Source organism: Balaenoptera physalus, assembly GCF_965194825.1.
Source record: "Balaenoptera physalus genome assembly, chromosome: 20".
Classification (NCBI taxonomy): Eukaryota; Metazoa; Chordata; class Mammalia; order Artiodactyla; family Balaenopteridae; genus Balaenoptera; species Balaenoptera physalus.
In genome coordinates this window covers 19,293,551-19,310,446 of record NC_138901.1, presented here as the reverse complement: position 1 = coordinate 19,310,446, position 16,896 = coordinate 19,293,551, and the positions used below count along the sequence as shown (strand labels likewise).

General features: G+C 51.1%; 1 protein-coding gene and 1 pseudogene across 2 annotated transcripts; one reads left to right on the top strand and one right to left on the bottom strand.

Moving 5' to 3' along the window:
* Positions 1–4,447: 4,447 nt before the first annotated feature.
* Positions 4,448–6,976, bottom strand: LRRC3C (leucine rich repeat containing 3C). Its single transcript, XM_082442481.1, has 2 exons — positions 6,755–6,976; positions 4,448–6,174 (listed from the first exon to the last, which is right to left on the bottom strand). The coding sequence occupies exons 1-2, from the start codon at positions 6,955–6,957 to the stop codon at positions 5,373–5,375; spliced, it is 1,005 nt and encodes a 334-aa protein (XP_082298607.1). The 5' UTR covers positions 6,958–6,976; the 3' UTR covers positions 4,448–5,372.
* A 69-nt stretch (positions 6,977–7,045) lies between these two features.
* Positions 7,046–16,154, top strand: LOC309650748 (ribose-5-phosphate isomerase-like; annotated as a pseudogene). The gene is made up of 3 exons (XR_014268693.1): positions 7,046–7,917; positions 8,242–9,826; positions 10,735–16,154. The product of XR_014268693.1 is annotated as a ribose-5-phosphate isomerase-like (transcript).
* The last annotated feature ends 742 nt before the right edge of the window (positions 16,155–16,896 follow it).

Below are 16,896 nucleotides of genomic sequence, written 5' to 3'. Positions count from 1 at the left end.
AAAATAGAGTTGCCATATGATCCAGCAATCCCACTCCTGGGCATATACCTGAAGAAAACTGTAATTTGAAGAGATACATGAACCCCAGTGTTTATTGCAGCACTATTTACAATAGCCAAGACATGGAAACAACCTCAATGTCCATCAATAGATGAATGGATAAAGAAGATGTGGTACATATATACAGTGGAATACTACTCAGCCATAAAAAAGAATGAAATGAAATAATGCCATTTGCAGCAACATGGATGGACTTAGAGATTATCGTACTAAGTCAGAAAGAGAAAGACAAATATCATATGATATCACTTATATGTGGAATCTAAAATATGACACAGATTAACTTATCTCCAAAACAAAAACAGACTCACAGACATAGAGAACAGACTTGTGGTTGCCAAGGAGGAGGAGGGGTGGGGGAGAGATGGATCGGGAGTTTGGGATTAGCAGATGTAAACTATTATATATAAAATAGATAAACAACAAGGTCCTACTGTATAGCACAGGAAACTATATTCAATATCCTGTGATAAACCATAATGGCAAAGAATATGGAAAACAATGTAGGTACTTCCTTGGTGGTCCAGTGGCTAGGACTCCGTGCTCCCAATGCAGGGGGCCCGGCTTTGATCCCTGGTCAGAGAACTAGATCCTACATGCCGCAACTAAGAGTTTGCATGCCACAACTAAAGATCCTGCATGCTGCAACTAAAAAGATCCCGTGTGCCGCAACTAAGACCCGGCACAGCCAAATAAATAAATTAAATAAATAAATAAATATTAAAAAACAAAAAAGAATGTATATACATGTATAACTGAATCACTTTGCTGTACACCAGAAACTATCAAAACATTTTAAGTCAACTATACTTCAATAAAATAAATTTAAAAAAAGAAGACATTACAGGGCCCTACTGCGTTGCTTTTTGAGTTCTTAAAAATACTTTTAGTAATGTCTCTCCCTGCTGTCAGGCTGTTGATCCTCCCTGCTGTTATTCTATCTGTAGTGAACTTTTTTCCTACTTCAAATATACTGCTTCTAACCTGTTGTATCAAGGAAACCATAGTTCCAAAATTATTAGAACTCTATGTAAAATAAGATTTTAAAAAATAGGCAAAATAAATGGGTTCTGAGTGAGTGCTCCTGTGGACAAAGTACCTGCTTTATATGCCCCTTCTGGGCTTTAGATGCCCCTTCTGGGCTCACGTGGCCCCTGCGCACACCTCTGTCGCCCGGGCTGTCATCACTAACTGTCAGGTCTTCCAAGGATGGGCACCACAATTTCCTCATCTTTGAATCTGCAGCGCCTGGTATGTAGTAGTAACTCAATAAATGTTTGTTGAACGAGCCAGTGGACTTGTGGTGGCATCCGCTTTGGCAGCTCAGCTGTCTTGCTCTGTCTGCTTGCTTTTCTGCCTTCCTGGTTTGGGAAATCATGCCTTACAGGCAACCGAGGTTGCTGATAACAGGGCCCCAGAGAAACGAGGGGAAACTGTTTCTGGTTGGAACTCCCCATAGTCTAATGGGGGAGGTACTTGGAAGAAGCTGCCTGGGTTCTCCTGGTTTTGATACTGACACCCCTCATTCAGGGTTGCACTTGGAATGTCTGCACAGGAGCCCAGGACAAGAAGGGTGGGGCACTACTTCTTAACGGCCTCGCTCAGCTCCCTGGTACTTGCTTTGTTCTCTCTCCACTTCCTTTAGTAGATAACTAGGCTTTTAGGTGCTTCAGTCTCTGTGTCTGGGGGATGTCTTGGTCTCACCAGCATCAGAGCTCCCCAAAGAGAAAGGACCCTATTTCTTCCATTAGTCTGGGGGTTCCCTGAGAGATAGGGTCATAGCTCTCCTCCTCAGACTGGGGCTCCCTGAGGGCGGCATCTGCTTTCTCTGCTGCTCCAGAAGCTGGTGGTGGAAGGGCTGAGTGAGGGACTCTCCTCTCCTCCCACCCCCACCCACAGACCACCGGCTCCAGGGTGCTGCCCATGGATGGCAAGCCGGGATCTGCCTTCCTGGGTTCTTGCATCAGAGCTGGACCAGGCATGTGGCTGGGCTCTCTTGGTAGCTGGCAGCCTTTTTTTTTTTTTTTTTTGGCTGTGTAGGGTCTTCGTTGCTGCGCGTGGGCTTTCTCTAGTTGCAGCGAGCAGGGGCTACTCTTTGTGGTGCGCAGGCTTCTCATTGCAGTGGCTTCTCTCGTCACGGAGCACGGGCTCTAGGCGCACAGGCTTCAGTAGTTGTAGCACGCTGGCTCAGTAGTTGTGGCTCACAGGATCTAGAGCACAGGCTCAGTAGTTGTGGTGCACGGGCTTAGCTGCTCCGCGGCATGTGGGATCTTCCCGGACCAGGGCTCGAACCTGTGTCTCCTGCATTGGCAGGTGGATTCTTAACCACTGCACCACCAGGGAAGCAGCTTTGTTCCTGGCTCCAGCACATCCCGTTGGGAGAGGTTGGTCTTGACATAGCATGTCCCCCTTTCCTCTGTACCAGGCAGAAGGGCCAGAAGCAGGCAACAAAAACGAGGCCATCCAGCTGCCTTGCCAGGGCCCACGTGGCGTCTCGGAACACTGGTCCTATGATCACTGGTCTCCGGCAGAGATAAGGATGGGGCTGAAACCACTTATGCCACCCCTTCCTGTCTGCCCAGAGGACAAGCACAACCCGGAGGCCAGGGTGCTGATGGTAGGGCTTAGGGGTTCAGTAACTGTTGTCCTAGCAGGAGCTTCTCTGAGTCTGTGGCGGCCCCACTTTGTCCAGTCTCCTGTGATCGGCTGAGCCGAAGTTACTGCATTGGACACCCGCCTCGCACCAAGTTCTGACTCAGAGACCCCAACTGGCTCGGGTGAAGGGGTCTCTCCCTGGGGAGGAGAGCCAGTGAAGCACCTGCCTGCCACCTCCCCACCCTGCCCCCCCATCTTCTGCCCCACTTGGCCTCCCTCTCCTTTCCCTCCTGTCCTAGCTCCAGAGAGGGAAAGAAATTGGAGCCAGAGGGGAGCCATAATGATAACTGGTGGGACATTTATTATCCAGGGCTCCAGGACCCCTCCTGACCTGGGCTCCAAGCAAAGCTTCCCTCCCTGGATCCTTTCCCATCCTGAACTTACCTCTGATCGTTGGGGTTAGGGGTGACGGTAGGGGAACCCACTCTCTGCAGACCTTAAAGATGCTATCTCCACTGCTCAGGATGACAGGGAGTTGAATGAGCCTCCAGGAATGGGCATCAACGATAGGGACACGGGGCCCCACCCGACCCCCACCCTCCCACCCCCATGGGTCTCCACAGTCTATTTCCCAGAACCTAGGGAGATGAGTCCCAGCCTGATTCCAGAAGGGGGTGGGTGAGCAGAGTGGGACAGATTCTGAGAGTGGCAGGGGAGGGACTGATGGAGGGTTTGATAGGGATGGGGCCAGGATTCTAAGGCCCAGGCCAGGATGTGGCTGGGTGGACGGTCAAAGGTACAGCCTGAAACTTCCCACATCCAAGTTCTTTCCTCCATCCCTGAGCACCTCTGGAAATGAAGAGGGAGGCCCATGTCTCCTGAGAAAAGAAGATGGGGGGCTGTCCCACATTCTTCTGAGATGAGTAAGTTGAGGTTTCCTGGATGAGGTGAGGAAGCTCAGCGTTGGAGTGCTGGGAAGAGCCTCAGGGATCGCGAGAGGAGGGGGCAGGGCTGGAAAGGAGACAGGGAAGTCAGGATGGGTCAGAGGGACCAGGGGAGGTGACGGATTCCTCTTTGCCACTCCTTGAGTGGCCTCCTAGTCTGCCCCAGGCTCTGCCATAAGTGGGGTGGAACCCTGGTTCAGTGGTTCTTATCTTCAGTTTCTACTAGGGTTCCTGAGGGCTTTCCCTAAGTGGCTGTTTCCTCCATGGAAGCCACATGATGAATCACCCTCACGTGGGCAAGGGACAGGGAGTGTTGGCCCCTTTGGGTCCCTTGAAAAGCCTATTTGGTGATAACGATGTCTCATATGGCCCCCTCCTTCAGCCAACCTGGTCTCTGCCCTCCCCCTCTGCCCAGGAATTCTTTTACTAACTTCGGGCACATCCAGTTTCTCCCTACCCCCTGCCCAGACTCCCGCTGAGAGAAGGGACAGACTGTTAAGAGAGTACCGGCTCCCTCTTCCTTTACTTCCTGCGCACCCTGAGCAGGCTGGAGACTGACGCCTGGGCTTTGGCCTCCTTCCCTCCTCCCTTGTTGTCCTCCCTCCGTGTCCCCTCCCATGCCCCATCCTTCCATTCCATCATCATTAATGCATAGGCCCTGGCAGGCCTGGCAGACAGACTCTGGTGTCAGGAGCTGGGAGGTAGGATGGGAGAGAGGAGCTGGCATCCAGCCCAGCGGGGGCACCCGCACCAAAGGGGTGGTGGAGGTGGCGGAGAAGATCTCAACACCCTCCCACGCCTCACTGCGGGGCCACACGTGTTCAGCAAACTGAATGATAAGAAAGAGATCGGGGCATCAATAAAGGGGCTTTATTGAATTGTCCAGTGATGTTCTGGGGATGGGAAACCTCCCCACCTCCCTTCCAGCTCTCTAGTGACCCATCCCCAGCTCAGGCAGAGCAGAAACTTCTTCTCCCCCAAGGGAAAGGGTTCAGGAAGCCCTTCTTGGTAAAAATGAGAGAGCAAAGAGATAGGGAATCTCCAGAAAAGGAAGCAGGGAACCCTAAGCCAGGGGCTCACAATAGAAGGTACAGGGAGAGGAGCCTGGGGCCATGAGAGAGGCAAGAAGCACGGGGCAAGGGGCGGGGAGGGGAGCTTTTCGGCAGAGGCGGCGGGAGAAGAGAGGAGGAGCCCACGGGGTCCTTTCTGACCTCACTGCCAGCTTGGTCCCACCATCCCCTCGCCCCTCTATGCGCCCTCTTCTCCAGCCCCCAGGTATGTCTTGCCGCTGCCCAGACATTCCAAGTTGTTTTACATCTTCTTCGTCTTGGTCCACCATCTTTCAGCTGGGGGCCTCCCTCTTCTGCCCAAAGCCCCCCTCATTCTTGCAGAGTCAGTTCAAACATCCATACAGCGCAGCCTTTGAGATCACCTCTGCCACGCTCTCAAGCTGCCTGCTCCTACCTCCAAGTTGGCATACGTGACCATCTACCATCATTCTCTGTTCTGTGGTCCCCCCATCACTGTGGACTCAGAAGCTCTGGGTCTCTGAGTCTAGCACAATCCAGGCCCAGAGTCGGCACCAAAACTCCCAGGCACCAAAGATGGTGTTGGTGGGGTGAGAGACATCAGGTGTTTCGGGGAGACAGAGGAGGAAGGACGTGGAATTGGGGGATGGGAAGAGGCTGCAGAGGAGGCAGAGGGGGTCGGAGGAGAGGAGAGGGCATAGGAGCAGGGGTGTGGGGTGCAGGGCCGGAAGAGGAGCGCTGGTCATCAGACCACCGTGCTGAGGGTAGAGGAATCCTCAGAGTGCGCAGGCAGCGCGGGGGCCCGCTTGAGGGGACGGCGGGTCTCATCCCGGTTCTGCCACACGTACTGGGCCAGATAAGCCACCACCAGCACCAGCCAGCCCCCCATGGTGACCAGCAGGGCCACGTCGGTGCTGTGCCGGGCCCCGCCCCACCCCGTGCCACACAGCTCTTCCTCCCCGACCCGCGGCAGGAACTCCTGCCCCACGAGGTCTGATCGGGCTCCCGGGCCACAGACGATGCCCGTCCCAGTGCCCGGTGCCAGCCTCACCCGCCGGAGCACCTCCTGGAGGGCACAGTCGCAGCGCCACGGGTTGGCAGACAGGTTCACTTGGATCTGCAGCCCCACAAAGGCCTCCACGGGCACCGAGGCCAGCCGGTTGGCAGAGAGGTCGAGGTGGCGCAGCGTGCCCGCCAGGCCCTGGAAAGCGGCCCCTGAGAGGTGGGCAAGGACATTATGGGATAGATCCAGCTCCTCCAGGACAGGCAGGTGCTGGAAGGCCCCAGCCGGCACGGACGCCAGCCGGTTGGCATCCAGGTAGAGCTTGCGGGTGTCGTTAGGGATGCCGGTGGGCACAGCCCTCAGGCCTGCCCGGCTGCAGCGGAACGTCCGCTCCCCAGCTTCTTCTGCCACGTAGCAGCCCTGGGGAGCCAGCCGGGGGTTGGGCACCGTACCCCCTGTGCCTATCACCAGCAGAAGGGACAGGAGGTGACCAGCTGGTGGGAGCATGGCCACAGATTGGCATAGTCCTGGAGTGGAGCAGGATCTGGGGAAGAAAAAGCCCCATAAATGCAGAATGAGTCAAGAGAATTCCATTCCCACGGCCAGCATTCTCTTCCTGAAGTCTCCCTGTGGATTCCTTTTGGGCCGGGGCCTCTCCTTTGGGGGGGTCTCTCAGGCCTGGGTGGCTTTTTTGCTTCTTTGGGGTCCAAGACTCCTTATTGGGCCCTTTGGGTAGAGGGTCCCCTGGGCCTGAGACTCTTCTAGGGTCTCTTTGATTCTGGAAGGCTAATCTATGAAGTCTCTTGGTCCAAAGCCCTACTGGTCATTCTGGGTCTAGGGGCTTCTCAGTGTCTGCTTCTGCTCATGTATTGATTTCCTTCATTGGAATACAGGCTTTTCCAGCCGGCCTACCTGGATGGCTGCCAGGTGGGCCAGGTAGGCACCAGAGGGCCCGAGTAGCAACAGGGCTTTGCAGCATCCAGCTAGGCTAGGTGATTCAGGCCCCAGCTTCTGTACCCGTTCACCCTTTCTCCTGCAACGTCCGCCCCTCTGCCCATCCCGGCTTTGTCCTCTCCGCCCCACTCTTCCTCCCTGTCCTCTCCCTCCTCCTCCCAGCCTCTCACCCCTGTTGGTGGGAGAGCCTTCTCCTGTGCTGCCCTCTCCCCGGAAGTAGCCTCCCTGCTGCTCGGCTCTGGAGACCCGCTTCCTCCTCCAGAAGCCTTGCTCGCGCTCGCTTGTAGCTGCTGGAAGTTGGGGGCTGGGGCCCAAGAGTGTTGGGTTTCCTGGCATGTGACTCCAGGCCCCAGGTGTCAGATACCTGAGCCATGGCCTGGCCAGGCGATGCCAAGAGAGGGCAGATCCCGGACCCTGATGAACTCTGTCTTGGGAAGACTGGGCCCCAATTCCATTCCCTGCCTCAGGATCCCCTTCCAAGGCCTTGACATGCTATCCTCCATCCTTCCTCTCCCAGCCGGGGCTGAGACTCTGCCTCTTAGAACCTCTGCCCTCTGCCCAGAGCCTGGCTGAGCAGGAGGGTCCCTGCTTGGCAGGCCTGGGGGGCAGAACTGGGGTGGGCCCCCTCTCACATCCACTGTCTCCTGAACTCATCTCATCTCCCTTCAGCTCCATACCTCCCTTCTGTCTTCCTACCGTGCACTGTCTTCCATGGTGAACAAACTTTCCTCAGCCTTTTCCTTGGAAAACTTGTCTCTCTCTCTCCAGAGGACCTCATCTCCTGGCTCCTCGCAGGGTGCCCGACCTCCTTGCCTGGCAGGGGGCACTGCGTTAGTTCTCTGCACTGTTGGTAGATGGCCCCTCAAGGAGTTGGAAGGGGTTCTTCACGGTTTCTGAAGTCCAATACGGTCATCTACAAGTTTTCACGCTCATTTTCTGTTCTGGATTGGAGCTGACTCAGATTCTCTTAGTTTGCTGGGGCCTTGAGCTCCCAAGTTGGTACTGTTAACTCTCCTTCATGCCTGGGAGCCAAGGAGGGCTTGTACGACTTATTCCCCAGGGCCTCTTGATCCTTTCCATCATTTGCAGCCATGCCAGCCCATCACACCACCCTTTCTTAATGTAAGGGAAGGGAACAGAAGACCGGGTGTCACAGAGATTTGCACAAGGGAGACTGAGGTCATACGCTGTGGAGACCTTTCTGAGAAGGAAAACCTTGCTGGATTTTGTAGGAGACTATGGGTGACCAGGATCGGACAACAGAAGTGAGGGCCCAGTGCAAAATGAAAATGTGGGAATCCTTTGTTCAAAACTGTTAAGAAGGGCTTCCCTGGTGGCGCAGTGGTTGAGAATCTGCCTGCTAATGCAGGGGACACGGGTTCGAGCCCTGGTCTGGGAAGATCCCACATGCCACGGAGCAACTGGGCCCGTGAGCCACAATTACTGAGCCTGCGCGTCTGGAGCCTGTGCTCCGCAACACGAGAGGCCGCGATAGTGAGAGGCCCGCACACCGCGATGAAGAGTGGTCCCCGCTTGCCGCAACTAGAGAAAGCCCCCGTACAGAAACGAAGACCCAACACAGCCATAAATAAATTAATTAATTAATTAATATTAAAAAAAAAAACAAAAAAAAAAACTGTTAAGAATTTCAAGACAGCAACAACAGCACATCGTAAAACCAGGTGCAGGGCCCTTCGGAATGCAGGGCGTGAGGCACAGGTCGCAGGCCCCTGAAGCTGGCCCTGTAGGTGACCTTTGAACGAGCAGTTTCAGACGCGTGATGGAAGCCAGAATCAGAGGGTAGGATACTGGATGATGTTATCTCTGGGCATGTATTTACCACTGACTCATTCTGGTGACATCAACAGGGTCATTTCTCAGACTCCCATTTGTCCAAGGAATCAGATAAGACACAGTTTTTACACCTGGGCAGAAGTGAACATTTTGTCTGTGGTTGCTTGTTAGTTAGGCCAGGCACTCTGCCACTGAATACTTGGGAGTCCATTTCGGGATTGGGCCTGAATGCAGAAGAGGAAGCACATGGAAGCCTACCCCTCCCACTGCTCTCCCGTCACACTGGGCAGGGGCTTTAACTAAGGCACAAGAGGTGAGTTATCTCCTTCTCCGACTAGGCCAGCTACCAGGAAAGAGTGGGACTGGGGTGTCCAGCACAGCAGCTGCTGGAGAAGTGGGAAGTCTGCTCACCTAGGAGGGTCCAGCTGGCTCATGGATGTGGTCCACTGAGGGTGGTTAAGTGCAGTGCTCAGTAGAGAAGGGAGAACAGAGAGGAGGGAGGAACCACACTCAGGACGGTGCACAGTGCAGACTGGGGGTTGACAAGGTTGGAGCAGAAGTTCTTCCTTGCCATTCATTCATTCATTCATTCGTTCAGTGAGGGTTTCCTGTGAGCCCCATGTTATAAGTAGTACTGTGCTCAAGATTCAGCCCCTGTTCTGAGGGTCTCAGACGGCTGTGGTTAACCCAGTGGTTCACCCAGCCTGCACATTAGAATCACTTGGGGGAGCTTCTAGAATTAGTCATGCTTGGGTTTACCTGGACCAATTTAGTTAAAATCTCTGTGGATGGGGTCTAGGCGCTGGTGTATTTTTAAAAGCTCCCCAGGTATTTCTAATGTGCAGCCTGAGTTAAGAACTGCCGGTCTAGACAAGTACTGGCGGCGGAGATGCTAACAGCATCTGCCTGGCCCCCTCCATCATGTCCAAGGCTGAGGAGGCCAAGAAGCTGGCGGGCCGCGCAGCGGTGGAGAACCACGTGAGGAATAACCAAGTGCTGGGAACTGGGAGTGGTTCTACAGTTGTCCACGCTGTGCAGCGAATAGCTGAAAGAGTGAAACAAGAGAATCTGAACCCCGTCTGTATTCCCACTTCCTTCCAGGCCCGTCAGCTCATCCTGCAGTATGGCTGAACTCTCGGTGACCTGGACCGACACCCAGAGACTGACCTCACCATCGATGGTGCTGATGAGGTAGATGTTGATCTCAATCTCATCGAGGGCAGTAGAGGCTGCCTGACCCAGGAGAAAATTGTGGCTGGCAATGCCAGTTGCTTCATCGTGATCAGAGATTTCAGGAAAGAGTCAAAGAACCTCGGGGAATCAGTGGCACAAGGGGAACCCCCATCAAGGTCATCCCGATGGCCAATGTCCCAGTGAGCCGAGCTGTGACCCACAAGTTTGGGGGCGTGATTGAACTTCGAATGGCCATCAACAAGGCAGATCCCTTGGTGATGGATAACAGTGAGTCCCCTACATACGAATGAGTTCCGTTCGGAGAACTCATTCATATGTCCAATTTGTTCATAAGTCCAACAAAGTTAGCCTAGGTACCAATTAACACAATCGGCTATATAGTACTGTGCTGTAATAGGTTTATAATACTTTCATACAAATAATACATAAAAAACAAACACAAAAAATAAAGAAGACATTTTTAATCTTACAGTACAGTACCTTGAAAAGTACAGTAGTACAGTACAACAGCTGGCATACAGGGGTTGCATTGAGTGAACAGGCAAGAAGAGTTACTGACTGGAGGAGGGAGAGGAGGTGGGAGATGGTAGAGCTGAAGGATCGTCAGCAGTAGGAGACGGAGGGCAAGGTGAAATTTCACTCATGCCTGATGTCGATGGCACAGGTTCTGGTTCCTTGCTGGATTCAATTCTATCTACCCTCTTGAAAAAATGATCCAGTGATGCTGGGTAGTAGCTCTTTTTTTCTCATCATAGATGACATGGTAGCACTGGATTGCATCCTGAACGGCAGCTGCAACCTTCGTGAACCTTTCTACGTTCAGGTCCTGTGCTTCAAAAACTAACAGTGCCTCTTCAAATAAAGAAAATCCCCTTGCCATTTCTTGCATCCTGAATCTCTTCGGTTCTTTAGTTACTTCTTCCTCTTGTCTCTCTTTGTCCTTTCTCTGGGCCTCCAATTCCACCAGGTCTTCATTAGTAAGCTCCTCATGTTGCACAACAACAGTACTGTACAGTAAAGTACACAAAAGCACAACAACTTGCAGAGGATGCACGCATGTGACAATGTACGTACGCCAGACACATGAACTAACTTGCGTGATTGGACATGTGAACGCACGTTTGCGTCTTTGAAAGTTCGCAACTTGAAGGTTCGTATGTAGGGGACTTACTGTAATGGGAATTTTATCCTGGACTGGAAGTTTGACGGGGTCCACAAATGGAGTGAAGTGAACACAGCTATCAAAATGATCCCAGGTGTGGTGGACACGGGCCTGTTCATCAGCATGGCGGAGAGAGTCTACTCCGGGATGCAGGACGGCTCGGTGAACATGAGGGAGAAGCCTTTCTAAACTGGCCCTGCAGGAGCGGAATGTGTTCCCCTCACGTCCCCAGCCCACCGCCTAGGCGGACATGCCTCTCCAGGAGCCTTTGCCTTAATGTATCTGTGCCAGGTGGACACCTGGCAGGGTGGGGGGTTGAGGGTTAAATCCTGTCCTCTGAATTATTGTTATTAAATGTCTTTTTAAAAAGAGAAATACAAACATATATATTTTTGCTGTTAAAAATACTCAGTTTTTTTTATAAAGTAGAACTTGATTTCATGTTGTATATGAACCATATACCAAAAGAAAGGAGGACTGTCTTTTAAACTTTTAACTTGAGGCTGCTGGTTAAGCTTCTGAATGTTGGGTTTGCTGAGAGATGTAAATCAAACTTTTCTTTAAACTGGTGAAATGAAGGGCGCAGCCAGCAGTGATTCCCTGATGCCTTACTGGAAACATTGGGGTTCGTTTACTTTTCTGCCACACTGTTTTGTTTTCAGTTTTTGTTGCGATTACGCACAACATGTAGTTACATGTTTTAAGATGTGAATTACAAAAGTCTGGTGAGTGTAGTGGTGTGGCACGCGTGACGCAGAGTGTGTAAACTATCAAGGGAAAATGTGGGAGCTCTTTTGCTGAGTTGAGGGGGTTCGTTCAGACCCCTCTTGTTGGAAGCCATTGGCCAGAAATACTTGCCAGTGTTGCCAACCTACTGCTGTGAGCAACCTTTCAAAGACTGTGTTTTTGTTGTTAATATTTTTTTTGTTCCCTTATTACTCAGCCATAAAAAGGAACGAAGTTGGGTCATTTGTAGTGATGTGGATGAATCTAGAGTCTGTCATACAGAGTGCGGTAAGTCAGAAAGAGAAAAATATCATATATTAATGCATATATACGGATTCTAGAAAAATGGTACCGATGAACCTATTTGCAGGGCAGGAAAAGAGATGCAGATGAGACGAACTGAGACTAACTGAGAGAGTAGCATTGACATATATACACTACCATGTGTAAAACAGATAGCTAGTGGGAAGCTGCTGTATAGCACAGGGAGATCAGCTCGATGTTCTGTGATGACCTAGAGGGGTGGGATGGGAGGAGGGAGGTCCAAGAGGGAGGGGATATATATATATATATATATATATATATATATATAGCTGATTCACTTTGTTCTACAGCAGAAACTAACACAACATTGTAAAACAATTATACTCCAATAAAAAAATAAAATAAAATTTTTTTTCGTTCCTTTATTGTTAGTTGCATGGCATCAGAAGTTGTTACCTCTTTATGTCGTTTGAGGGCTGAAATAAAACAGGATGGTGCCATTTTGAAAGAAAAAAAAAAAAAAAAGAACTGCCAGTCTAGAGGGAGACATGGACGTGTGGACACATGTCTGCACAGTGCCTTTAATGTGATGTCTGCCAGAACCAGTGTGTGAAGCCCAGAGCTGTGAAGCCCAGAGAGAGGTTAAGTCACTGTGGCAGAATCTGCTGGTGTTGTCGGGGTGGGGGTGGGGGTGGGGGGGTGACATTTTTACCTCTACTCAATTAGGGCTTTTCAGGTGGGCCTGGGAATTAAAGAACCATAAAACAGATTAACAGTAGAAAAGCGTACACATTTATATGTCTTGGAGGGGGAGGGATAAATTGGGAATTTGGGATTAACGGATACACACTACTATATACAAAAAAGATAAGCAACAAGGTCCTACTGTAAAGAATACGTGTGTGTGTGTAACTGATTCACTTTGCTGTGCACCTGAAACATTGTAAATCAACTTGACTTCAATGGGACTTCCCTGGCGGTCCAGTGGTTAGGACTCCGCGTTTCCACTGCAGGGGGCCCGGGTTCCATCCCTGCAGGAACTAAGATCCTGCAAGGTGTGTGGCGCGGCCAAAAAAAAAAAAAAAAAATCAACTATACTTCAATGAAAAAAAATTTTTTTTTTTAATTTATATAAATGACACGGGAGCCCTCATAAGGAAATGAAGACCTAGGGAAGTGGTAAAACATTAATACTTTTATACTAGGTTGAATAAAGAGCAGTGATTGTAGTGAAGTGACTAAAATATACAGGGAGCTTAAAGGAAGGGAAAAACTATTTTAACAAGGCCTGTTTGTACAGAATTCTCTTGGCTTTGATTCTCCATTGAAGAATGTTTCTTTTCTCCCCATACAGGGAGGGCACCTTTCACATGGGGGTTTGGTCTCCTGTTTTCTGGAAGAAAAGGGGAGACTAGAATGCTCTTCTTGCATCTGCTCAAAATAATCCTTAAGCCCAAGTGGCATATTTTGAAGTGGTGTATTTTTTTTTATAAATTTATTTTATTTTTGGCTGCGTTGGGTCTTTGTTGCTGCGCGCAGGCTTCTCACTGCGGTGGCTTCTCTTGTTGCGGAGCACGGGCTCTAGGTGCGTAGGCTTCAGTAGTTGTAGCGCACGGGTTTAGTTGCTCAGCGGGGTGTGGGATCTTCCCCGACCAGGGCTCAAACCCGTGTCCCCTGCATTGGCAGCCAGCTTCTTAACCACTGCGCCTCCAGGGAAGCCTCTGGGGTGGTGTATTCTGCCACCCTTCAGTATCCATTCCTAAGCTCCTTCCTTGATAACACACACTGTTCTGGGAGTAGCAATGTGCTCCGTCCCTCATGACAGAGCTGATTGGTCCTCTCAGTTTGTCAGAAATCTCGTCCACTTTCCCAGTCACCTTGGCAGCTGGGCGTGGTCCACTGTGATCAATGACGTCTAAACAGAAGTCTGCTAAAGGGGTTTCTAGGACAGTCTTTGATTTGCTCATAAAAGAGGATGGTTTGGGCCCTCCCCTTCTCCGTACAGCTTTCTTCAGGCTTTGAACATGAAGGGTCAACTACAGTCTTTTGTGACCTTGAGGCAGCAAAGCCGAAAGGAAAGGTGAAGAGTATCACTGAGACATTGGCCTGGATATTGCTGAGCCGCTCAACCGACACAGGCAACCGCCTACCTCTGGACTCACTATGTGAGAAAAATAATCTCCTGCTTCATTCAGTGCTTCTCAACTTGGCTGCACATTCGAATATGGGAGGTTTTGAAAATTACGGATGCCTGGGTCCACCTCAGAGATTCTGATTACATTGATCTGGCATGTGTACAGTGATGGGACTTTTTAAAGATCCTTAAGAGATTCTGATGGCAACCTAGGGTCACAAAAATTCCTTGGCTTGGGTTTTCTGTTGCTTTTAACTGAGAGCATTCCTACCTGATACACTAACTTTTCCAAGATATTAAGGAAGGCTTTACCAAGGAGTAGCATTTGAGCTGGATCTTTAACGCTCAGTTCATCAGGTGAAGCAGCAGAGTATGTGCAGGGTCAAGGGAGCATGAGAAGGCTTGGCTTCTCCTAGACAGTAGAGCAGAAGGGGTGGTGTCAAAGGCTGCAGTTAAAGTGGAAAGGGACCAGATCCCTGTGGTCTTATACACCATGTAAGATTTAGGACTTGGTTCCATGGCTGATGGATTGAAGGTTATTTACTTATTTATTTATTTACTTTTGGCTGCATTGGGTCTTTGTTGCTGCGTGCAGGTTTCTCACTGCAGTGGCTTCTCCTGTTGTGGAGCATGGGCTCTGCGCCACGAGGGAAGCCCGATTGAAGGGTTTTTTAATTACCTTTGATATTTGGATCATGTTGCTGGCTGTGTGGGGGATGTATTGGTGGAAGAGAGACCAGTTACTGCAACAGTCCAGGTGGGAGGTGATGAGGGCCTGGTGGACCAGAGCATGGGACTGAAGGAGCTATGCCTGGAGGAGCCCAAGATCATCAGACATTTGTGCCACTGGGCATATCCCTTCCCAATTCCCTTGGGCCTTCGATTCCCTGGACCTCATGGCCTCTGAGATCCCTGCCAGCCTGATGTTCAATGTGTCTATGATGGTGGGGCAGGGAAGAGGCTGAGGCACGTTAGGGCCTGGCTCCCAAGTTCAGGGTCCCAGAAAGTAGGTCCTTCTGGCCCCGACCCTGGGCGGACTGAGTCACAACTCCTTCCTCCAAGGGGAGTAACTCCATGCCCCATCATGGGATCTACCATCCCAGATCCAGCATGGGTAGAGGGGGATCGAAAGGAAAGCAGGAGGGCTGGCTACTTTACCCATCATGTCAGCCAGGGACCCATCTAACGCCAGTCTCCTAGGCGGTGTGGGCTGGAGGGGCAGCAAAGGCCTCTGCCATGCCTGTTCCTTGCGGAAACTGACAAGGGTGTATACACCTCCTGCTCCCATCCTCCGATGTACTCTCTCATTTGTTCAACACACACCTCCTGGGCTCCTTAGGCATTGGGGATGCAGAGAGAAGTAGAACAGCCCCCAGACAACGGCGAAGATGGATGTGTGCACAAACACAGCCTCCTGATAGCCTAGGGGTGGGCTCTAGTTGAGGTGTTTGCAGGTGTCAGAGGATCCTAGAGGAGAAGCAGTGGATTCTGTTTGGACAGTTGGGGAAACCTTCACAGAGAAGGTGACAGGTGAGGGGTGGCCTTGCGGGACAAGTAGGAGTCTACCAGATGGACAAAGGCACTGTAGGCTGAGACAAGAGCAAGAAAGAGTAAGGTGTGTTCTGAGAATGGTGAGGGGCTTGGTGTGACTGTAGTTTGGGATGTATGGGTCTATTACCTCCCTCAGCTAATGTTTACTGAGGACCCAGTATATGCAGGAAATGCAAATATGAGTAAGAAATATGAAGCAAGCAGCCTCCAGGGGAAGCGGATGTGTAACAGATAACTCAAATACAGCACCCTCAGTGTAGGAGAGAAGTCTTTACAAGGCACCTGTGGAAACATGAGGGACACATGGACGGAGGAGTGTTTGTGTCCAGGATTGACTTTTGGGAGAAATGCCACTTCCTAGTTGTGTGACCCTCGGCAAAATATTTAAACTCACTGTACGGCAAGTTTCCTCATTTGTAAAGCGGAGATAATAAAAATACCTACTTTGCAGGGCCGTTTTAAAGATTAAGAGCGCTTATGTATGTAAAAGCCTTTGCCCAGTGCCTGGAACACAGCAAACGCTGATAATGTTGGCTGTGATTGCCACTGAAGGAGGAGCTGTGTTAGGAGGAGAAGGAGGAAGCTGATCTGGGACAGTGACCGCCCAGAATTTCTAAAGAGGTGGGGCCTGCTAGGGGTAGAAATGCGACTGGAAGCATGTGAGGGGAGCTTTTCTTGAAGCTTCTGGTTTTATATCCATTGCCCTTTTGATCTGTAATATTTACAGTTTTCTAAACTGTTTTTTTTTTTAAATTTAATTTAATTAATTAACTTATTTTTTGGCTGTGTTGGGTCTTCGTTTCTGTGCGAGGGCTTTCTCTAGCTGAGGCGAGCGGGGGCCCCTCTTCATTGCGGTGCGCGGGCCTCTCACTATCGCGGCCTCTCTTGTTGCGGAGCACAGGCTCCAGACGCGCAGGCTCAGTAGTTGTGGCTCACGGGCTTAGCTGCTCCGCGGCATGTGGGATCTTCCCAGACCAGGGCTCGAACCCCTGTGCCCTGCATTGGCAGGCAGATTCTCAACCACTGTGCCACCAGGGAAGCCCCCTTCTAAACTGTTTTTATTTCACGAGAGAAAATCTCAATTGTCTGTATCAGAGAATATGCAGATTGAGGAGTTCCTAAAGAACAGCCCGCTCTTGGTTCCCAGAGGGAGGTTCTGGTTCTCTGGCCTTGGCTCTGGCCCTGGAGGCCCTGGCAGGCATGGCTCTTTCCCTCTGCAGCACAAAATAGCTAACCACAGGGCCGGGCGAGGGGAGGAGAGCGGGGCGCCCACTGGCACCGCCGCCCGTCCCGGCACCTCCTCCTGCTTCTCATCAGCTTGGTGGCTGTCACTCAGTGCTCCGTCTGCTCAACATCACTGCCCCCTCCCTTCCGCTGCCACTACATGCCCAGGGTACCCCCACCCAAATGAAAACAACTGCCAATGAAATAAACAGCTCCTTGCTTCCTCGCGCTTGCTCTGGGTGTGACCTCAAAACCTCCCCTTC

What these genes read in the sequence shown, in the direction of transcription:
- LRRC3C (XM_082442481.1), bottom strand. Translation starts at nt 6,957, where the DNA reads ATGGCTCAGGTATCTGACACCTGGGGCCTGGAGTCACATGCCAGGAAA. An exon ending in AGGCTCTCCCACCAACAGGG is followed by an intron (nt 6,175 to 6,754) that starts GTGAGAGGCTGG and finishes TTTCTTCCCCAG; the next exon opens with ATCCTGCTCCACTCCAGGAC.